The following is a 23350-nucleotide window of genomic DNA, read 5'->3' as shown; positions in this document are numbered from 1 at the left end:
TAGGAAAACTTAAGAATTCTTTTTATTTAGTGAGAAAGAGGCAGGTGGATGATAGCCAGCTCACATACTGTTAAATAGAATAAAAAGGAAAAAAAGAATATAGACATCAGTGATAAATTTTCACAAAAGGTGACAGATTTGCACTACAGAGCAATGGGGTATTTTCTAAGCTCAAGAACATTTAAAACCTCAGACTTAAATTTTAAACCTAGACAATTATAAGCATACCACTCAGTCATTTAGAACTGGGTAAATATTCTTTTCCTAACATCATTTCCCCCGACATTTAGAAGGTAACATTTCATGTCCCAGTAGTAATCACACACAGGATTCAAAGCCCAACCATCCAAAAAAGGGTCATTCTTTCTATAAAGTGTTCTTTAAAAAAGAAAGAAAAATTAAAGACGTGGACATTTTCACAACTGTTGCTGAAGAACAGCAAAAGCTATTCCAAAATATCACGCTCACTGTACAAAGAGGCTCGGCTCACGGAACCAAGCACACGGAGCTGCAGCAGCTGAACGCCCGTCTGTAAGGGGCGGGCGCCCCTCGCCCGGCTCGGCTAGCGCATGCCCAGCACCTGCCGGCTCTTGAGCTGGTAATGCCTCTCCAGGTCCGACAGCGCCTGCGCGCGCAGCTGGGCGGCTTGCAGTCTCTTTTTCAGGTCTCTGCACTTGGATTTGGAGGCGAGCTGACTCTCAGAATTCTCGTTCCTCACCATGTTCTCTTTACTTTCCCCACTGAAATGAACTTTCTTCTTAATCACCGAGGATGGAAGATCAAAAAGTTCTTTAGAAAGAGAAGAGAAAAAGAGTTTTGAGTTACTTGAACGGGAGTTCAACTCCTCCATCCTTTGACGTATCAAAACTATTCTTTCAGTTCACCTTCGACATCTGGATACCGGTCTTATTTTCTCCGGGTAGGAGGAGGGGGCACGAGGCTGGCAGAAATCAATCAGCCTTTTAATCCATAGCACTAGAAAAATAATTCTAAAAGGTGCCAAAAATCAAAGAACTTATGTTTTTTTCTCTTAGCAATCAACTTTGTTCTTAAGGTTAAATGCACTGGGGATTATGGGTCACAATATAAAACTCATGGAAATCAATGGTATTTATCTCTATTCTTGAAAACAAAGTGTGTTCTATCTAGAACACATTACTTCCAGAAAAGTCTGGAAGCAGAAGCTCCTTCTTAGGGAGAGCACCTACAGTTTTGGTTAAATATTCAAGAACACATTTCAAAGCAGCTTAATTGACCAGAAACTTGTTTCAAAAAGAACCTAAACAAATTCAGTGTGGAAAACATAAATCAAGAAGAGTATAGTGAAAAACGTGAATTGTGTTTTTTACATGAAAAAATTTAAAGTAGTAACTCTATTAGCTACTGACAGAGCTATCTAGAGGTTGGGGACTTGCAGGTTTGAGTTCCAGAACCCTTTTATTTCTCCTTTGTGTTCATTTAAAAGAAATATGTTCAAATATTTACTGGGCTCATGGTGTGGGCCATTGTGGACCAAACAAAGGCCCTATTCTAGAAAGAGGAGATAGACCATAAACAAATAAACTAGTGCATATGAGGAATATCTCAGGGTGATATGTGCCTTGGGGAAAAATAACACAGAGAAAGGGGGACCGAAGTGCTGGGTGGTGTTAGCAGTGAGGAAAGCCTCATAAGGTGACCTGAGCAGAGAGCTGATGAAAGCAAGGAAGCAGGAAGCCAGGGGTGGTCTGGAGGAATTGTGCTCCAGGGCAAAGAAACCACGCACTGAGGGAGAGGTAGGCTGCGCGGAGAAATGCTGCCTTCCAGCGGCTGGGACTTCCTATTTCACACATTGTTTCTGGGCAAAGCACACCTGATTACCAGACCCTAACCTATTGTTTCAGATAGATCCCCCTTTCACTACCACAAGTACACAGTACAAGCTGGTATACGTTTGTAAACCAACTATGTAAATTGTGGTAGATCTTACGAATGGGATAATTTTATAAGAAAGAAAAGTGTTTACAAAAAGAATCAATATTTCATCAAAGAGAAGAATTAGTGTTTCATTAAACAGACTAAGAACATCTTTAAAGAAGATGCTGCTGCTTACTGTGACGATCTTGATCTATTTATGACGTTTTCCTGCTGTCTGAGTTTTACAGCCCAAGGACAGGGACGGGATATTTCCAACTGTCCCGAGTTCACAAGGACACCCAGTCCCCGTTGCTTTGTTGCTTATTTTAAGGCTCTGACACATTCAGCACTTTAAAACATCACCTAGCTCCAGAGGATACTCATGCCTACAGCTCATTTTAAGTGTTTGCCATGATCCGCATACAGGTAGATTCCTATACCTACCTATGAAACCCACCATCCTCCTCCAGCTCTTTTCATCTTTTGCTCAAAGACTCTCAGGGTGAGATGTAAATAAATTCTTTAACTGGGAGAGCCATCCCCAATAGGGCCTTCAAGAATTGTCGGCAATGGGTTTCATGCATGAAACTCGCTCAGATAAAAATTTCTCCTTACTCTATCACAGTAATCATGATTTAAGTCTATTTTGTCATTATGGATGGCAGTGTGGAATCTAAGAAAAGCCGAAATAAGTATCACAAAAATACTGAAATGGCAGATAGCAATATTGAGAAAAAAGAAACAAGATATTCTAACAGAGAGAAAGCCAAAGTTTTATATAATCTTTGTTCCATTTACTTTCATCACTAGGTTCATCTATTTCCATCATTTAACACTATGAAGTTATTGTAATCAGCAAATTAACTTAGTTTTCTTTGCCTGTTCTATTTTCAAAATGCTGTCATGCTCACTGAAATGACCAAATTCTCTCAGTGTATTCAAGATGGAAATGACAGCCTTCACAGATGCTGTCCTACATGGTATGAGGGAGCCATAAGAACTCTAAGTTTCACTGGAAAATTCAGACACTCAATTTTTCAAATCAATAAAAGACTTTTAAAAATAATTTGTGTCACAAAGAAATCAAGAGAAAAGATGTTTAACACTTTGCATTTTCTATCATCTTAAGAGTAGGTTAAATTAGACTTGGGGTTTCTGTGAAACGGAGAAAGCCTGTCAGAGGATGGCTCACGGGTCCACGCTGACCATGTCTCACCAGAGCAGAGCGATGGGATGACGCCCACGGAAAGGCAGGGCCCTGGGAAGGCTGCCTGTCTACATGCTAGACTCTGAATAACGAGGGAAACACAGACAGCTCCACATAACAGAGCGTATGGAGATAGTAAACGGCCAAATTTTGACAGACACATGTTACAATTTGAACAGGTCTTAGCAAAGATCCCAGAGTGGTGGCCTGTTCTACAGTTGGCTTATCATGCTCTTTAAGCCTGACTTTCTATGAAGGATGTGGCATGTATTATTTGGTCATGTGGCAACAGTAAAATGCTAGGATTTTTACTTGAAAAGGGAGAGCAACATAGAGTTTTGATAACGTACCCAGAGAAAAATCTGAAAGGCACAGCATTTTTTTAAATGTCCTAATTTTTAAAGATAAATATCAAATACTAAACACATAGTTTGATAGGGGAAGTAAAATGGAAGACGAAATCATTATGACTCACTGCCTCAGGTCTATGAACCCAGCAAGCAAATCACTGCTATCACAGAATTCTTACTTCTCCTGAAATGCATATATGCAATTAACTGCATCTTAAAATTCGAGACTTTGCAAATGAAAAGGCTGCGAAAGCCACGGTGGGGGCAAAGCCACCGTGGGGGCAACCTCGGTGCCGGTTTCCTCATCAGCGGCAGCAGCTTCTGTTTACTGAGCTGACTCTCACACCTGGTCTGCTCGCCAGCGACAGGAACTTGTGCTCCTTCAGCAGGCTGTAATTCTTCAACAGACTCTCTGCTCTAGCCAGTTTGTCCTCAGCCAGTCTCTCACGAACACAAAGCTCACGTTCCTTCTCTGTAAAAAGGGAATGAACAAGAAAGAAAGAAATTAACAAGCGGCTCTGGGTATAAAACAATTTACATTGGATAATCTTATCGCTTGTCCTTGTCACTAAGACTAGCATGCCTGAGCAGCGATTAATAATGCTCTGTGAAAGGATTCTCACCATACAGCCCAGCCATCGTGATTGTGCTAGTTTTTAATTCAGCGTTTTATTATGTTGTATGCTGTCTCAGGTTTTCTTACTAGGACTGGTTTAAGCACAAGTACAAAGTTAGTTTCAACCCTGGGCATGTTGTGTACGAGTAACTCACTGGGGAAAACAAAAAACTAAAGCCATCTCTGATCTCCACTGAAAAGGGGTAACAGTTCATTTTCCAAGAGTTACCCGGCCTCACAGTACAGACCTTCCTTCTTATGGGTGAATGACAGCACCCAAATAGAGGGGAATAAACCACAACTCAGTTAGGAGGTGCTCCTTTAGATCAGTAACAAAGGCTATTATTTATTCATGGCCCAGAATTCAGAAAGTTCAGATTTCAGGGTTTTTTTTTTATTTTTATTTTTCGCTTTTTCTCTCCAAATCCCCCGGTACATAGTTGTATATTTCAGTTGTGGGTCCTTCTAGTTGTGGCATGTGAGAGACCACCTGAACGTGCTGATGAGCGATGCCATGTCAGCGCCCAGGATTTGAAGCGGTGAAACCCCGGGCCGCTGAAGCGGAGCGCGCAAGCTTAACCACTCAGCCATGGGGCCGGCCCCTAGATTTCAGTTTCTATATGAAATTATACAACACTGGGGAAAGTTTTAATAAAAACTTTTTTTTTTGACAGAAGAGTCAAAAAAACGTTCCTGGGTGAGCACAGGTCGTACCTCCACAGAAAGCAGATCTCATAGCGCTATGCAATCATCATTAGGAAGGAAAACATTAACGAATGCATTGGATGCTTGTAAGCACACTTAAATAGAAAAAAACTTATAAGCTTTAAATTGGGCATAAAGCCGCAGAAGCGAAATCAGTGAGCCATGAGGGCGGTACGGGACAGTCACAGCCCCATGTTATGAACAGCCTCACTCTGCCACTACCTCACATAATCCTAAAACCCTGGTAACAGCTCCCACTTTAGTGGAGCAGAAGGATTTTCAACATGAAAAACTAATTAGCACCCAATCACTTAATACCCATCGGAGTATTGTTTGTAAACCTAGACTATCTTGTACCTACATTCTCTACTGAATTGGCTCAAAAATATCTAGTCCTATGTCCTGGAGGATTTGAGACCTGGACTGTGTTGGAGCAGCCATATCAGAAGGTAGAGGTCATGGTTTTCACTATGGAAGGCAGCAAATTCTAAGATGTTCCTTCACAATGGAAAAACTTTAGGGTATATATATTGAGGAAGAGAAAGAAAAAGTAACTCTACAGTAGAGTATGATGGCTACTGCGTTAAGGCCATCACAGCGAGCGCCCAACAATATAGAGACAGTAACCGTCTCAGAGAAGCAGGCTGAACACGAAGGCGCCAGCAAGCTCAGTTTCCGTATTCTACAATACATATTTCGGTTTCTCAAGTATTTATGAGAATGTTCTAATAGAACACACACATATAAAATGCTCGATTTTCACACACATCACAATAAGCTTCCCATAGCTCTCTTGGCTTCGCCCCCGTTCAGACTCACGCTCCAGGCGTTCTTCTCTCGCCTTGAGGGCTCGCTCCCGCTCCTGCAACTGTATTTCCTTCAGTTTCAGCTCACTCCGCACAGGGCTGGACTCCTGCAACTTGTCGGGTTCTCCCAGTCGTCGCCCTCTTCTCTCAGGATTTCTTTTCTCCTCTTCTGCAACCAAGTCTGCTATCAAAGGATTCTCAAGAATTTCTTCAACAGAAGGTCGATGGTAATCCTGGGAAAAAATATTCAGTGTTACAGTCAGATTTCATAACAGAATATTCATCCGAAAAGAGCAGTTACATAAAAACGGCATGTATTTCCAAGCCAAAAGAAAAGACTCCCTTAAGGATGAGTCTTAAACACCTGAAAAATAAGGTCGCTGGTGACTTTAACTCATGAGGTTCTGGGTCCACAGGTAATACAGATTTTAACTTACCTTTGCCCCCTTTAACCTGGAGGGCTCGAGCCCTGGGCTGGTGCTGGTGGCATTGCTAGGGTCTGCTTTAGCACAAGTACTGCCCTTGCGTCTCTAAACTACTCGAAGCAGGATGCTCTCTCACTGACCTCAATCCCATACTTCACCTGTTTCTTTCTTTGTAATCCCACAGCATTTCACTTCTGCTCTTACATCAGCCTGACTCCTAGGACATCTACCTCCCCATCCCACGGCTGGATTTTTCCCACATAATCTCTTCGTTCGAGTTATTTCCCCTCTGCTCTTGTTAGCCACCATTCCCCCTCCCCATCTCGAATGGTCTTTAATCTCCCAATTGAAGCTAGAGGTAGAGTGATAGAGTCTTATTTCTGGCCCCTTCCCGTACCACCTGCCACTCTGAGGTAGGTGAGAACAAGGGGAACTGGGGATTTGGATCCTTTTTGCTGTCTTTCTTTGCTACCAACCATCTGTTAGCAGGGCAGAGTGGGAGGAGACGTGAAGCAAGCACAGAAGGTAGGGCAGCAAGGAGACGCAATTTGCCAAATTTACATATGTTTTCACTTGTGGTAACAGAGTAGATTTAGCTAAGGAACTATATTTAATGTTTCTTCAGTCTCATGGCTCTACGAGAACATATACTCAGAAATTTAATTGAGAGATAGAAATAGACAAGATAATCTATAATCTTTACCTTTAAATTTAACATCCTTGTAATAATGTCATTCAATTCATCAGAGTAACGATATGGAATTCGCCTGAATTTGCCTTCTCTGATCTTTCCAGCTAGCTCTTTCTGGTTGAAAGCTGTAAATGGAGGCCTGGGGGGGAAATTTTTTGAAATGTAGAAATGAAAATATATAATAGGAACCAAATCAAGGCACAGCTGAAGTTCCAGTTTGTATTTATGTTTCTACTGCCGAGCTTTTCTTCTATAGCGAAGTTTCCCAGTCTTGGCACTGCTGACGTTGGGGTCCTACGCTTCTTTGTTGTGGGGGCGGTCCTGGGCAGCGGAGCGCGTTTTGCAGCGTCACTGGCCTCTATCCACAAGATGTCAGAAGCAGTCCCCAGTTGTGACAACTGAAAATGTCTCCAGATATTGTCAAATGTCCCATGGGGGCAAAACTGCTCCCCCCTCCCTGGTTGAGAACCACTGCTCTACAGAATAGTTTAGAAGGGTAAAAATGAAAAGAGGGGAAAGAATTGGAGCGCTTTCTGATCTCCAAGTCCCCAGACCTCTCCCCGAGATCTTTGTCGCATCTCTTCCATCCCCTTACAGTGGCTGTACGTCACCCGCCTGGCCTGCGTGCTCTCCCCTCGAGCCAAGCATGAGTGTGACGGGGAAGCAGGGAACCGCCTTCGGAGCTGGAACAAGTCAAGATCCAGCCTCATGGCTTAAAATATTAATTTGTAAATAATTGTTTCAACCTGTCCATCTACCTTAATTTTAGCTTAGTTTATAATTCTTTCAGACTTGAATATGCATGGATGTTCAAAAAGCTGAACCCAGTGAAAGGTGACAGAGCTGAGTGCAAACCTCAGACTAGAAATCTGTCTTCATACTTACATTAGTGCACACAATTCATACAGCAAACAACCTAGTGACCAGATATCCGATTTCTCATTGTATGACATGCGATTCATTTGTTCCTTAAGAGGGAAAAAAGGTAAGAAAGTAGAAGGATTTAAAACTCTATTTTGTTTGAAAACTTATAAAATTACCCGAGATAAAAATGGAACCTTAAAAACTTTGGTTATATTCAATCAAGGAAAAAAAAGGAAGAAATTTTAAAATAAATATTTTATACTGCTAACAAAAATTTCAAATACAAGAGGTTGCTTCAGCTTACATCAGATCTTGCATCATAATAACAAAAAATGGTATTCTATACTTTATCTTCAAATTCATATTGGAAAAAAGACAATGATCTTATCCTAATATGCTTTGTCATATATAATTCATTCACTTATTCGTCATTCACAAACATTATATTAAGTGTTACTATAGGCGAGGCACTGGTAATTCAAAGGTGAATATGAGAGACCTCTACCCTCTACCCTCAAGGCATTCATAATCTAGAAACTTCATTTTAAAAGAACCAGAGAAAATTCCAGAATAACCAAAACATGTATCTAGCCCACATTTAAATGGATATAGACATAAAAAGGTAACTGAATTATTCAATTATACATTTTTTCCTTAGTCCACTGTGTAAACCACCACAGTAAGAAACATTCTCATTTCCTGCTTTAATGTTTGCCCTCCTCCTACACTTATAGTAAAACCAGTCTACATAGCTCCTGTTTTCAAGAGGGCACAGGGGCAAGTACCAAAACACAGAGGAGTCTTCTTAGTGTCTTAAAGTACAACAGGTGAGCCTAAAACCACTTCCTGACAATCAATGCCTTAGGGAAGGCTGAACTGATCTAATTGCAAGGGCAGGTGGGAAATGGAACAAAAGAATTGTGCGGGTTTCAAATTTTCCAAGAACCGCTTCTAGATAATTTTCCTTTATGTTAAAGGCTTTCTATTTGGAATTTGATCCGGTGAGCAAATGACACTGTTCTGGCCATGCCTAATCTTAGTCAAAAATAAAATCATTAATTAACAAGCTTTATACTGTAGTCAGTTCAGTTAACATAACTAAAAAAGATTTAGAAAATCCTAGAAATATTTGTGAACTCCTAAAAAAGTTAATAAATACCTCTCCATCTTCATCTGCTCAGATTTCATCTACAGCACACTGGTGCTATCCCTTATTGATTCAGGCTTTTTAAAAGCCATCAGACAATATCTAGAGAGTCATAAACAGTTCATAGCCTTTCACCCAGCAATTTCATTTTGAGACCTATCCCCCAAGGAAATAACCAAAAAGGAAGAAAAGATAATTCTTACAAAGATATGCCTGGCAGTCCTCCTTAGAATGGTAGAAATTTTGGAAACAAAATATCTAGCAATGGAAGAAACAGGTAAGTGAAGTGGATGGTCTCTGCCGTTCCACTGAAGGAAAAGGCAACAAAAAAAGAACAAGTAGAAAAAGTTAACACTGTAAAAACACGTTATCTGAAGTGAGTGAGCCTCCTGAACCCAGGATCTCCACACACAAGAATCATCTAGAGTCTGTTAAAATATAGAGGCCAAAATAAAAAGGTGAGGGGAGGGGCAGAGGCAGAGTGCAAGGACCTGTCCAGAGATCCAAATTCACTGGATTTGGGGCCCAGGACTCTGCATTTTAAACAAACACTCCAAATGAGTCCAAGCTGGTGTCCAGGACCTATGGCAATTTGAGAAACGCTGCTCTTGAGAGCAGAGACAAAACCTAGCTCATCTTTGTAATCCCACAGCTTAGCACCTGGTCGTCACTCAATAAAACCTTACCTGAATTGCTGATATAGAGGAGTTTAATGGTCTGGCGGTCCATTTGGAAAATATAAATTTCAAAGGAAACAGTATCATTAATTGTTGGCTGTTGGATATTAGTAAACAAACTAACAAAAAGCTCAATTTCTATGCACTTGAATGCTTGCATTAAGATGTTAAAAAAGAATGTAAATTCTGGGGCTGGCCCCGTGGCCGAGTGGTTAAGTTCGCATGCTCCGCTGCAGGCGGCCCAGTGTTTCGTTAGTTCGAATCCTGGGCGCGGACATGGCACTGCTCATCAGACCACGCTGAGGCAGCGTCCCACATGCCACAACTAGAAGAACCCACAACGAAGAATACACAACTATGTACCGGGGGGGCTTTGGGGAGAAAAAGGAAAAAATAAAATCTTGGAAAAAAAAAAAAAGAATGTAAATTCTGAGATACTTACAGGAGACATGTAATAAGGGGTGCCAACAAATGTCTTTGCAAAACTTGTATCATGGTTTAATATTCTAGCTAGCCCAAAGTCTCCAAGCTTAACGTTTTGCTTGCTATCCAGAAAAACATTGGCTGGTTTCAGGTCCCGATGCAGTACAGTATGACCACCGTCACTTCGTCTGTGACATTCCTTTAGGGCCAGAGTCAGCTGAGTCATCACTCGAAGAACAAACTCTTCATCTAAGTATTGTCTGAAATCAAAGCAGTTATAAAGCATATAACATCTGAATAAAACCATTACAAAGATGGGATGATGCGAATTATCTAGTTTTCAAAGTACACAAATAGGGGGGCCAGCCCAGTGGCCCAGCGGTTAAGTTCACACGTTCTGCTTCGGTGGCTCAGGGTTCGCTGGTTCGAATCCTGGGCGCGGACAGGGCACTGCTTGGCAAGCCATGCTGTGGCAGGCATCCCACATATAAAGTAGAGGAAGATGGGCACGGATGTTAGCACAGGGCAGCCTTTCTTAGCAAAAAGAGGAGAATTACTGGTAGATCTCAGCTCAGGGCTAATCTTCCTCAAAAAAAAAAAAAAGAAACAAAGTGCACAAATAGGGAAATAAATTATTTTGATGTGAAATACAGGTGTTGATTCACCAAGGATTTTCTAAAGTACTGTGGCCCCATCAAACAAATACAAGAACACTCTTTCACATTTCCAAGTACTTTGTCCCTGATCCTAAAACAGGATGCTTAACAGAAACGAAACTAGGCCCATTTTCAGCTTACACTGAAAAGATAAATTTACCTTTCCTTGGTTCCCTTTGTAATTACACTAGCCAGGTCCCCTCCTTCGCAATATTCCATTACAATGTACAGTGTTGTGTTGGTTCGGTCAATAATTCGATCATAGTAACGGACGATGTTTGGATGTTTCAGTTCACGGAGCAAATTCACTTCAGAAACAAGCATTTGTTTCTCAGCTTCTGTCATGGAGCCATAGTCAAGTTCTTTCCAAACTAATATCTGAAATAAGAATTTCCAAGGTATGAATGAATGTTCCAAAATTTAAAATTTACAAAACTTACCTTGTCTATTAAATAGATCCTACAGTCATTATCACCTAATTTAGTTTAATGATCTTAAGGACCCCTGAGTTTATTTCCATAATCTTCCTCTAATTTTTAAGCTGTAAATGGTGCCATGGGAGAGAGGGCGATGAGAGACCTCAGGCCTCCCCCAACGCCCTACCCTCCCTCAGTTGCTTTGTGAGAGGTTGGCAAAAGGTACTTTGGTCAAAGCTGGAGGATAGGCAAAGTCCCTGACCATCCCAACCTGTCAAGCTTTTCCAGGGTGAGAGACCTTAGGAAAGATCCCTGCATCAGTAGCGAGGCAGTTTCCTCTCCGCTGTTTCTTTCTGTACAAGGTCTACATACACACTGGGAAATATGAATCAATAATCAGAATAATGGATAGTTTAAATGAGTTCTAACTGCAAGACATAGAGCTCCAGTTCTGGTGGTCCTGCCCCTTTCTCATGTCTGAGAGGGCTGCCCTTCTCTAAAAATAGCTCGGGAGTCAGCTGTCATCAATGGAAGGTCCTTCGCAGGTCACAGACGGACGAGAAGGGAAAAAAGACAGAAGAAATGTAGTGCATCACAAGACGCAGTCTCCCATCCCTTGAGCGACCCAGGACAGACGCAGGCCTGGGGAAGATGGCTGACTCTTCTGGGCACCCTGCTTTCGAGATCCACACCCCCAGCCCTCTCGCTCCCCGCCGGCGGCGGCGGGCGCAGCAGGGGCGGGGACAGGGCAGGAGCCCGCGCTCACCTTGCCGTCGCTCTTCCTCCGGATCTTCTGGCAGCGGCCGTAGGAGCCCGTGCCGATGGTGTGCAGCACCTCATAGTCCTCTGCCCGCGTCGGCATGGCCGGGCCCGCCGCACGACTCTTGCAGGTCGCGCCGCAGCCCCAGAGCTGCAGCCTCGGACTCTGAGACCCCTCCAAGCCCCGCTGCCCGGCCGCCCCAGTGTCCAGCCCCGTTTAACCGTCGCGGGCCCTGGCCTCGCAGCCTATTGGCCCGCGGTCAGGTCGCTTCGTCTCTCTGATTGGCTAAGGAAAACACAACACCATAGGCATCCTGGGAAAAGCGTATCGCTAGGCAACCGCGGCGGCGTCGGTGTCGGCACCTGCCTTCCGCCTCTAGAGAGAAAGGGGCGGAGCTAAACCAAAGGAAGGGAGGGAGCTAGAAAGCGGCTGCAGGCAGGTCTCCGCGGTGCTATCCCACTGGCTGAGGTCGCCAAGGTAAGCAAAGTCCACAGGTCTTTCTTCAGACTTCTTTGCACACTGCCTGAACCAACTGCCTTCTGACCTTTGCACTCTGACCCCTCACACTGCCCACTCTCCCCTCTCCGGTTCCTGTACCCTGAGCCGGGGCGGGGTCACGCTGAAGACTTGGCGAGAGCCAAGTACAGAGGGGAAAAGTACAGTCCCTCTGAAGGATGAGCGTATGAGTGCTGGCTGTGGTGCGGAACTGTGTCAAGCGCTTTACATGTATCGTTTCGTTTATTCCTCAACAGAAAGCTATAAAGCGGGAAGTAATGTTATAATTTCCCATGAGGAAATGGAAGCACAGAAAGGTTAAATTATTTGCTTTAGGTCCAACATCCAGGAGAGAAGAATCAATGCAAAAACAGTGGATACTCATAGTAATGATTTAGTTTACATATGACTTTAGGGTGCCGTCATCCTAGAGAGAATATGTATATACTTTTTACTGAGGTGTAGTTGACATACAATCTTATATTAGTTTCAAGTGTGCAACATAGTGATTTGAGATTTTTATATAGGGACTGTATTTTTGAACACCAAATTTCGAGGGCTGTTCAAATGCAGAGGGTGTGTACAAAACCTCAGGGGAGAAGGTGGAAGGCCCTGATGTTTTGGAATACCAGAGAGAATATTATGGCTCTAAGGCAGAGACAGTCAAGTTTATCTTTAAGTCTCCTACAAGGAAATTTTTATTAGAAAAGACTACCAAATAGATTATTTGGGGGTGCTGAACACATAATTTAGAAGACTTCATTGAACATAGCCTCTTCTAGGCACTCACAAAAACCAACATTTTGAGCTCACCTAGCCGGTGGAACAGGCCCGTTTTTACCTGGGAGAGGAGCCCTGGAATTCTCCATCCAGGGCTGGATGGAGGATTATGTGCATTATCTGAAGGCTAATAATTTGGCAATAGATAAGTAGGTCAGTTTTCTTTAAATATCTGTTCAGCATGGGACAGAAAGGAACTTGATTTTCTATTAATAAGAATTACAAACCTCTTTATGTTAAAAATAAGGAATTTATTACATGTACTGAATATAACATAATTGAAATTGCCAGCCAGGAGAATTTTTAAAGTAACATTCAAGGGCACTGTCTTACCTCAAGGGAATGGAACCAATTTAGGTTTCAAAAGTTATGTAAGGAGCTACAAGTGGCTGAGTTAATTGGCATTATATTTTTTGTTTTAGTATCTCTTAAAGATTGACATCCATGGAGTGCTTTGGCTGGCCTGCCGCAAATCCAGTCCTCCACCTTCTCTCTGGCCACTCTCTGCTCTTTATTTATTTTTCTCCCCAAAGCCCCAGTCATAGTTGTATATCCTAGTTGTAGGTCATTCTAGTTCTTCTATGTGGGCTGCCCCACAGCCTGGCTTGATGAGCGGTGTGTATGTCTGTGCCCAGGATCCAAACCGGAGAACCCTGGGCTGCCAAAGTGGAGCACATGAACTTGACTACTCAGCCATGGGGCCGGCCCCACACTCTTCTGCTCTTATACTTTGCCCCAATGCCCCAAATCTGGCCCGCTTTCTCAGATCCACCACCAACATCACCACCATCCTCTTTGCACCTGTTATTCCATTTGTCTGGAATGCTGTTCACCACGCCCTGTTATTCACTCCCCCACCCCTGATCATGTCTGTCCAGAGGATACTACTTGTCTTTCAAGATTCAATGCCAACGGTCTCTCCTGTACTCTAGGAAGCCTTTTCTAGCACACTAGAACAAGCCGTTCCTCCATCTACAGTGTTCACAGACCCCTTTGTTCAAAAATCAACCCTTAACTTGTTATTTATCGTGCTTTATTTATATGGCTCTCACAGTAGCTCAACTCCAAGCTCCTTGTAGCCAGCATAAGTCCTGTAATAAAGGAGGCATGCAATAAATCTTCGTTAAATGAAAATATGAGAAAGAAGCTTGTTAATAATCATGCAAGGATTCAGAGTGAGCCCTCAAGTGCTCATCTTTCAAATGCCCCCAGCCCGATGGCAGAGACTACATATTGGAGAGAGGGCCATCCCAGGAGCGTGGAGAGTGGCTCCTAGGCACATCTGTTCATTCAACAAATACTTATTGAGCACTTACTACGTGGCAGGTATAATGATAGGCATTGATATGCTGGGTGTTCATTAAAAAAGAGACAACAGGGCCACGATGACAATGATAAAGAAAAGCGTGACATAGGATAGCATGACAAACCCTAATGACCAGCCAAAGTTAGCCCATATCATTGGGTAGGAGTGAGGGGCAGGACAGCCCAGCGGAGACCACTGGACACCAGAGCGTAAAGAGACATTGGTGGCTAGGAGCATGTGGAGGCCAATCAGGAACTTTATAGGAAACAACCCATACCCTGCCACTTCCTCTCTCCTTGCTTCATAGTATGCCCATTCCGTAAGGCTCAACTCATGCCCAGTTTCTTCCCTTAAATTTTCCCTGACTGCCTTCAGCCTGCTGCGATCTCCTAAAAGAGCAATTAACTGTGTTCTTTACTCATTTAGAATGTGCCATATACTAGTCTATATGACTAGCTTCTCATGTGTTTCTATCTTATGTGACCTATGAAATTGAAAATTTATCCTTCAATGAATGTAAATTGAAGCTCTGCCAGGTGCTGACGATACCCCAGTGAGCAGGACTGACGTGCAGCCCTGGAGGTGGAGCAGGTAGCTGCACACAAGAACACAGGGAAACTCAGCCGTTACAAGCCGTGGTAAGAATGCAGGAAACAAAGGACTGAGACAGAAACTGAAGATTACGTTTAAACAGAGAAGTAAGAGAGGAGCAGTTCCGTGAGGGTGGGGCCAAGGCTTGCATTTCTCTATAACCACTCTCCCATACCCAGGGTCTAATTCACTGTCTTCACAATTTTCTTCTTGAATGTTCTCATGTGGTCAGTTTTCATTTAAATTTGGTGAAATCTCAGATGAAGAGATTATTGGCATCATGTGTGTGTTTTCTCCTCCCAAGTGTTTTACAGGTATTCCCAGAGACACCAACTAATTTTTAAAAGAAGATATTTGGGAGACTAACAGGCATCTCCAACTTACCCTGTTCAAAATCAACCTCCTGATCTTGGCCCCAGATTTGTTAGACTGGCCGTCTTCTTCATCTTCTTCATCTTAAGTAACTAATGCATATAATTTTGTTGTTGATTGTTTCATTCACAGGCAGTATTTCCAGCACCTAAAACGTGCCTGGAACTTAGTAGGCACTCGATGAACATTTGTCCATTGAACGAACAAACGGAAGAAGCCATACCTCATTGCCCTCAGCTTCCCTTTTTATGTTACATTAAAGAGCCACAAGGGGGCTGTACATCACTCCATAACAAACAAGGAGCCAGCAAACCCACGTGGTCCACCCTCCGACGCCTGTCCTTACAGGAACGCCGAGAATTGCATATTGAACATTTCAAATTTCAGACAAGACATGTGTGTGTCTTATCTCCACAATTACTTAGAGCAATCTGAAATTAGGGACTATGGAAATTCTTTAAAGTGCCTGATAAAGATTTCTAGAAAGAAAAAAAAAAAGGAGACGTTTGTTCATAATAGAAGCTAAAAGATGTTAAAGAAAAATGCATGACACAGGACGTGCTCGATAAATAACCATGTTCTAGAAGAAAGGATGAGGTGTTATGGAGCCTAGCCCTAATAGCGACACATCACTGATACAAACAGAAGGACAAGATGCAAACTAAGATACGGCTTTGGATTAACGGCAGGCACCTGATGGAAGAATATGGTTCTTTGAAACCAAATAGTGCTTTGTTCTGTGCTTCACCACATTTTCAAGAGGGATAGTGTCAAACTTGCACCCAAAGTTACAAGTTAGGGCAAGGCTGACTTCTGTTCTGTACAAGGATAAACTTTCAGACAAAGAGCCATTCACAAATTTTACATGGCTTTTCATGATATGTATAAATTCAAGATATTTGTTGTCTCTAAGAATACTGGTGATATAAATTGCTTAAGAAGAATGTTAAAACTAATCATTGATGCTGAGGCTGTAACGTATTCCTAAGGGACTTTAGAAACTTTAGAGAACACTCCTAATTTTCCCTTAAGGGGGCAGCACAGTGAAGGTGTAGGAGCAGTGGGTGTGAGGCCTGGAGACCCAGGTTCTTCTGGTTCTGTTTTGATGAGCTGTGTGCCCTCGGGAATCCAGTCCGCCTCTCTGGGCTCTACAAAACAAGAGTGTTAATTGACCCTTCCAGCTTTACATGTTATGATTCTATCCCCTCTTCCTGAAAATTTACCAGCACTGCCATTAAAGCCAGAATGCTGCTCTGTTCAGCTCTTGGTTTGACCGCAGGTGACAGTTTTTATTAAGTAGCTATGTCTGCATTAGCTTTCTCAATACCCCTTCTCTTCGTTCTTTCCTTTTACCAGTAACAGACAGAGCGACAGGTGCTGGGGTTAGAAAGATGAAAACGCAGCCCTTGACCTTAAAGAGGTCCCCCTGGAAAGGTGAGCCAGCAGATCAGCTACCTCTATGCAGTGTGAGACCCACTCTGGAAGAGCTCTGCCTAAATGCGGAGGGAACCCAGAGGGAGGAACCAGCTCTGATAAGGAAGGCAGGGAGTGCAGGTCAGGGAAAATGTCTCTGGGGGAGGTGACACGTGAACCACATCTAAAGGATAAATTGGAATTAGGAGAAAGGGAACTGTGGGTAAAAGCATGAAGGCATGTGGGGGTCCTGTAGGTTGGTGGACCAAAGAGTGGACGTGGTTACCTTGAGAGAACGGTGGTTAGACAGGTGAGCAGGAGGACCCAAGGGCTGAGGCAGTCTTCTGGAGATGATGGAGTCCCAGTGGAAGATTGGAGCAGATGAAGATTACTAGGTTGTGCTCTAGAAAGATCACTGTGGTAACGCCACAGAGAATGTTGGCAGATGGGTGTGGAGGTTATCGTAGCCACCCGGGGGAAATGATACCTACTGAATGAACACAGTGGCCATGGGAATGAAGAGGGGGGGGAGCCCAGAACTATCTGGGAGGTAGATTAGAGGAGATGCAGGTATGTTGGGGAAGTAGACCAACTCCTGGCTTGAGTGACCAGGCAGATGGCAGTGTCCTTCACTGCAGGAGGAAATTCTGGAGGAGGAACAGTTTGCAGTGGGGCACACCATGCTCATGTTGAGCCCAAGGGCCTATGGGGGAACTGGCCAATGGGCAGTTGGATTCAAGGTCGCAGCAGACCAGTCTGGGCTGGAGATAGAGAGCTGGGAGTAGGCGGTGACAGAAGCCAGGGGTGGGAATGAATATGCCCCAAGAATGGCAGAGAGGGACGGGAGATAGGAAGGGAATCTGGAGGTTTAGTGGGCAGGAGCAGGAAGAAAAGCCAGCAAAGAGGACCAAGGAAAGCGACCAAAGAGGTAGGAGGCAATACGGAAACGACTTGTAACCCAGATTCTGAGGGAGGAGATGGTTTTAAGACTGTGGGAGAGATCCACACTGCCAGATGTTGCAGGAAGAGCAAACAAGGTCAGGCCAGAAATGAAAACACCAGATTTGGTCATTTGGAGAGTCTAGGTGACCCACCTAAGAGCATTTTCAAGTCAAGGGGGCAGAAGCCAACCTGCAGGGGTCGTAGTGGGACCAGACAGTGAGGGAGGGTAGACTGTGTGTGTGTGTGTTTGTGTGTGTGTGGACAGCCCCAGGCAGCTTCCATGGCAGCTGTGGGCACTGCCTTCCTGCCTGTTTGCACCTTGGTCCTGTGCCCCCAGAGAAAGAGCAGCCTGACCTGGAGGCCTTCCCACCCTCATTGTCACCACACCCCTGACATGAGCCTGCAGTTGATTTCACGTTACATGCTCATGACGCGTCACCCCATAGGAATGCAGGGTTCTTCACAGCAGACGCCTTCCCCATAGCAGCCGTGGATGAGATTCCCGGCTGGCTGCAGCAGCCTCTGTGAAGGCGGTGACCACGATGACCCAATGCAACCACAGAGGCCTGGGAAACGCTACGTTGGCCCACATTTGCTTACCGAGCAGGGTTCAGAAGAAGTCAGGGGAGGAACTTTGGTTTTGACTTTGAGGGGACAGAACCATAAGGCTTGGGCGCCAGCACGGGTTAAGTCTGTTCTGCCATCAAGGTGCCTCTTGAGCTCCCAGATGCCTCCAATAGGCAACAGACTTGAATGTGGATTCACTCCGGAAGGAAGGGCCCCACGTTCTTTTTGTTGTTTTTCGGCGCTGATCCTTGACAAAGCCTGGCAGGGGAGTAACCTCAATGCCATTGCCTTTTGACAAGGGAGGACATCCCAGGGCAGACATGGAAAGGAACGTCTGCAGTGACAACCTGCTCCCTCCAGTCCTCGGCACGTGACTGGTCACTGAGCTCAGGCCAGGCACTGGGTAAACATCCTCTCACCCCATCTCGCAGCTGCCCCTGGGGAATCTACAAATGAGGAACTTGAGGCCCAAAGCTGTTAAATCATTGACTCGGGGTGGTGAGTAGCAGATACAAACAGAAGGCCCTGGGGTCCACCTTGGCACCCAGGATCTTAACAGCTAGTTTATGTGGCTTTCCTAGTTTCACTTAAGATGGAGGGGATTTGAGAAAATCAATAGCAGCAAGCCAATGTCTAGTTTAGGTTCTGTTTTAACAGCTGTGCCATGAAGCCTGGTGTCTGCCTGCTGACCAGGCCTTACTGTCCTTGCTGGACCCCAGAGAGCTGGCCGATTGCAATATTGTAACATGATGAGATCCCCGATGGGGCTTCTGAGCTCCTGCTCCTGAGTCACACTGACCTGGCCTGAGGCCACCACTCGGCCCTACACCCACAAGCTGGATGAGACCCCGAGCAGTGGGCCCCTGAGTCGCAGGCACGTCTCCTGGAGAATGGGGAACTAATGCCTGCCTCACAGGGTTTCACTGAGTGTTGAGTGAAATAATGTATGTGGTGTCTGACCCACCGTAGGTGCCCCAGACGTGATAGCTATTATGGTTTTTAGTATAATTCTCTCACTGGGTGGAACCACAGAGAAAAACACAGCACTGTAGGCTTTCTGCTGCCTGCTGAGGCTCCAGGAGGGGCGTTCACACAGCTCCCCACGTGGCCACCCTGGCCGGCATTTCCGAGGACACACACTTCCCCAGCTGGGCTCCTTCCCCTGGCTTCTGCTTGGCCGACCCCCACATGGCATCCTGCCCTGGGCGGGTTCTCAAACCTGCCTTCAAGGGCATTCAAAGGCATTCAGGTGCACAGCTCTCATGACAAGACAGAGGAGCAAGGGGGAAGCACAGCTGTTTTGGGGTGGTTTTAAATCCACTTCCCCATCGATGAGCAGGTGCAAACAACTCCCCAGTGCCTGCCCCCCTTCTCTTGCTGCTCTTACCACCCCCCACTTTTTCTTTCTCTTCCCCTTCTCACTACTGGTTCACTGCAGAGAGAGGCAGCCGTGGGGAGCTGAGGAGAGGAAAAGTCCTGGTCCCCAGCCCTCAGACCTAATTTCCTCCCTCACAGGCCGCAAGTTCCAGAACTGGCCTTAGTCAGATCCCAGACATGATGCAGAGGCCTCACTCTTCCTCTCTTCTTTTTCTGGAAACATCTGGAAACTCCTCTGGGGAGATCTGCCACATGGCCTCTGGTGAACTTCAGACTTTCTGTATATTCTTCCGAAGTTCCTCGTTTGTTGTATATCATGAGAAATGACGTATGTATCTTTCTCCCAAATACGTAATTTGAACCCAAAGCACAATGTTCTTAGTTAAATCCCTGCTCTTAAAGAACCCAACACATGAAATCAGAATTCACCACACAGAGTAATTTGGGGAAGGGAATTATTGCTGATACAAACCACTCATTACTTGATAAAAGTATTTGATACTGATTATTTTAATACCCGTCTTCCAGAATGCTCCTAAAACATGGCTTAAATTGAAAGATAACTGTTTGCCCTTTTGTTTTTCTGGAGCAGTTTCATGGTGCACAGAGAGAAGATCTAATCTGAGGTCTGGGTGACTGTTGAACACACAGCTCTTCAGGCTCCTGCCAGGCTGTCGTGTCATCACGCTGCTGTCCTCACACTGCCCTCCGCCCTGGCAGCAGTGGAGGGTTGTCCTGGAGCATCTTGGGGAGCCAAGGCCACAGTGCCACCCGGCATGATGATGTGGCCCACAGAGCCGGGAATGGTAAAAGCCTCTCGTCCACGCCAGACACTGTGCTACTCACTGTTTTTCACTCTTCACTGCATACCTGTAATCGGAGCGTTGGTTTATTCCCATTTCCTGGGAAAGAAAACCGAGGCTCAGAATGGTTAAGCCTAACATCTCCAGCCACCATACCGGTTCTCACCGGGAAAAGAGAAAGCACGCCCACCCTACAGATTCTTGGAAGTCTGGCTCACTAATCCCTGAGAAAGCCCCCCGACACCCACAGACCACGCAGAAACCGTATGACTCCTGCAAGCACTCTGGCCAGAACTGGGGCCTGCCGAGGGGACACGTCAGGAGTCAGGGCGAGCCTGGCTCAGTGGGTGTGCTCGTCACACTGGATGGCCGAACACCACAGGTAGGCATGCGTGTGCATGTGTGCTTGCACACCCAGAGGGAGGGGTGCAGGTGGGGACGAGGGTCGTTTTTACAAATGCAAAACCTGCAGCCTCCCCACAGAAAAAGGGAAGCCAGACAAAAACCGAACAGCTGGACCACAGCAAGCCCTGCCCCAGCGAGGAGCCAGGGCGGGACTCCCTGTGAGAGATGAGAAGGCCTTCACCCCACCCCCAGCCTCCCCTGGGCACACAGGGCTGGGGCAGGAATGAGACTGTTTGGTGCTGCCTGTTTGCCCAGGGACCCAGGCTGAAGGCAGCCCACCACTCTGCTATTTCCTCTCTGAGCCCCATCCCCCAGCCGTCTGTGATATGAGAGCCTGGCCGTGTGCCTGGCAGGCCCTGGCCTGGGCAAGGGGCTGACAGGAATAGGTATCTAGGCAAGGAAGGGTGGCACAGAGAAGAGCATCAGGGGGCCTGGGAGGCCCGGGAGTCCAGGGTGTCAGGCAAGACCCAGTGACTCCCCAATGTCACACGTCATGGCAGACCCTGGGCTGTTTTGGTACCTGACAGAATTTCATCTCCATGCTAACGGTGAGGGAAGGGTCTGCTGCACACACCACCAGAGTGAGAAGATTATGGAGAAGAGGGTTCTAGAATTCTCTTAAGCAGCCCTGCCGTCTCCCAGGCCTGTGCTTCCTCATGTGTAAAAGGACGGTCAGCAGTACTCAAAGCTATCAAGGGCATCAAAATCAAGGCAAATCTAAGAAACTGCCAGTCTTGAAGACCCCAAGGGACCATGACGATAACTAAGTGTAATGTGACACCCTGGATGCTATCCTGGAACAGAAAAAGGACATTAGGTAAAAACTGAATCAAGTATGGACTTTAGTTAATAAAGTAACAACACTGATCCATTAGTTGTGACAAATGTAGCATGCTGATGTAAGATGTTAACAACAGGGGAAACTGGTGTGAGGTGTATGGGGACTCTGTGCTAGCTTCATAGCTTTTCTGTAAATTGAAAACTCATACAAAATAAAACATTTGTTTAAAAAGAAAAAAAAGAAGAGTCAGCCTTACTGTCTTTAAGCTCTGGGAGCTGAGAATTTTGTTCTCCTTTACCAAGTGTGGATTTCTAACACATCTTTTCAAGTGATTTGGCAGCATCTTGGCGCTTTCAATGATTAACAAGGGGCTGATGACAAGTGGTTCCTTACAGGAAGGCCAGCAGGGGTCCTGCCGGGCGCCTGCAGTCCGTGAGACTGTGACAGTGACACAGTGAGCATAATGTAGCCACTCTCTGGGGGCACTGACTGTGTGCCAGCTGAGGTACCGCAACCCTGAAGACCAGGTATTATTATACTCTGTTTACAGGTGAGGAAACCAAGGCTCCAGAGGTTAAGTAATTTGCCAGGGTCAGACCACTAGAAAGTGCCAGAGCTGGCCTTGCCTTCAGTTCTACCTGACTGCAAAGTTCCTATCCTAACCGCTGCTCAAGAAATAACGCTGCACTTATTTTAATATAGTTTGTCATTAAGAAGCTTTCCTGTATCCCAGCTCAGAGGGTACTGTGTTCCAAACCCACATACTCCTGAGTTCTAGGAATCAAAACCCATAGGCCAGAGCATGGCTGCGTTCCCAGAACATCTGTGTGCAGTCTTTGTAGGGACAGGCCTTCCCGCAGCAGCCTCGAGGCTTTCCCAGACTGTCAAATATTGGCGACGTCCTGTGTCTCCAGTGGCTTTTGGGACCCTCATACCTCAGTCATCCCTGAGAAGGAAAGACGACAAGGAAGGACAGGTGGACCTTGACCCGCTTCCTACCCAAATCACAGGGCATGTGGCAGGGTGGAGACGGGACCAAATCCAGACCAGGGCTGCAGCCGGCAGACCACTGCACGGTGCGACATTCTCTAGAAGCCGCCTGGGCAGGAAGGCCAGGGTAATTTATGTGCAGGGCCAGGTCAACCGCCAAAGGCATGAAGGGAGAGAAAGTGACCTATAAGAATTAGATATGGACATTTAATACACATGCAACAGCACATTCTGAACACAACTGAGGTGAAATTGTGTCATGCAAAATCCACGCCAACCAGAGCCAGCTTGTGCAGAAATGGGAGCCCCTCCCCTCCTCCCGTCCTCGGCTCATTCTGTCATCCCTTTTGCTTCCCACCCAGACTGCAATCTCAACCTTTCCTTATTAGCCCCACTTCATGGTGACCCTGAGTTTCATCTCCCTTCCCTGGGTGGTTTAAAGATGCTTTTTCTATACTAAAGCCAATGAATAACATCTTGTTTGTTACTTTGTAAGCATTCCCGGGCCTGTCCCAGATATGTCTATTTCAAAACTTCATCTAAACTAGTTGTATCATAGGCTGTGGGTGGGGTGACCAAGCATCCTAGTTTGCATGGGACCGTCCCAGGTCTTAGCACTGAGAGTCTCGCATCCCCAGGGAACCCCTCAGTCCCAGGCAAACTGGGACAGTGGGTTACCTGGCTGTGGAGCCTCTCCTTGGCAAGCACCCCAACCTGTTCATAGCTAAAGCGGTGTTGTTCATAAGTGGTGTAGACCCTTGAGTGTGGTCCTTGGATGGTGGCGACAGCATCCCCTGGGAGCTTGTTAGAGATGCAGACTCTCAGGCCACACCCCAGACCTGCTGAATCAGAACCTGCTCTTTAACACGGTCCCCAGGAGATTCCCATG

At 45.5% G+C, this 23350-nt stretch overlaps 1 protein-coding gene and 1 long non-coding RNA gene across 4 annotated transcripts; one reads left to right on the top strand and one right to left on the bottom strand.

Annotated features, from left to right (window-relative positions):
- On the bottom strand, nt 1-12189 carry NEK2 (NIMA related kinase 2). Its single transcript, XM_001489608.6, has 8 exons — nt 11646-12189; nt 10624-10841; nt 9827-10067; nt 7582-7664; nt 6709-6835; nt 5594-5813; nt 3800-3925; nt 1-789 (listed from the first exon to the last, which is right to left on the bottom strand). The coding sequence occupies exons 1-8, from the start codon at nt 11739-11741 to the stop codon at nt 563-565; spliced, it is 1338 nt and encodes a 445-aa protein (XP_001489658.2). The 5' UTR covers nt 11742-12189; the 3' UTR covers nt 1-562.
- On the top strand, nt 11955-21711 carry LOC111773477 (uncharacterized). 3 transcript variants are annotated; one of them, XR_011438517.1, is made up of 6 exons: nt 11955-12116; nt 15116-15271; nt 16540-16617; nt 19621-19810; nt 20075-20667; nt 20769-21711. It is a non-coding gene; the product is annotated as an uncharacterized lncRNA (long non-coding RNA). The 3 variants fall into 3 exon arrangements; XR_011438518.1 differs by lacking the exon at nt 15116-15271 and having other exon boundaries at nt 11972-12116; XR_011438516.1 differs by lacking the exons at nt 15116-15271; nt 16540-16617 and having other exon boundaries at nt 11976-12116.
- Nucleotides 21712-23350: the final 1639 nt, after the last annotated feature.

The sequence above is a fragment of the Equus caballus genome, chromosome 5 (genome assembly GCF_041296265.1).
Source record: "Equus caballus isolate H_3958 breed thoroughbred chromosome 5, TB-T2T, whole genome shotgun sequence".
Taxonomy (NCBI): Eukaryota; Metazoa; Chordata; class Mammalia; order Perissodactyla; family Equidae; genus Equus; species Equus caballus.
Note: the sequence above shows the minus strand (reverse complement) of the source record. Positions and strands in the feature narration are given on the sequence as shown.

Coding starts and splice junctions, on each gene's coding strand:
- NEK2 (XM_001489608.6), bottom strand. CDS start 11,741: ATGCCGACGCGGGCAGAGGACTATGAGGTGCTGCACACCATCGGCACG. Junction 7,665..9,826: donor CCCCTTATTACATGTCTCCT/GTAAGTATCTCA, acceptor TTCCCTCTTAAG/GAACAAATGAATCGCATGTC. Junction 6,836..7,581: donor TATGAATTGTGTGCACTAAT/GTAAGTATGAAG, acceptor TTTCCCCCCCAG/GCCTCCATTTACAGCTTTCA.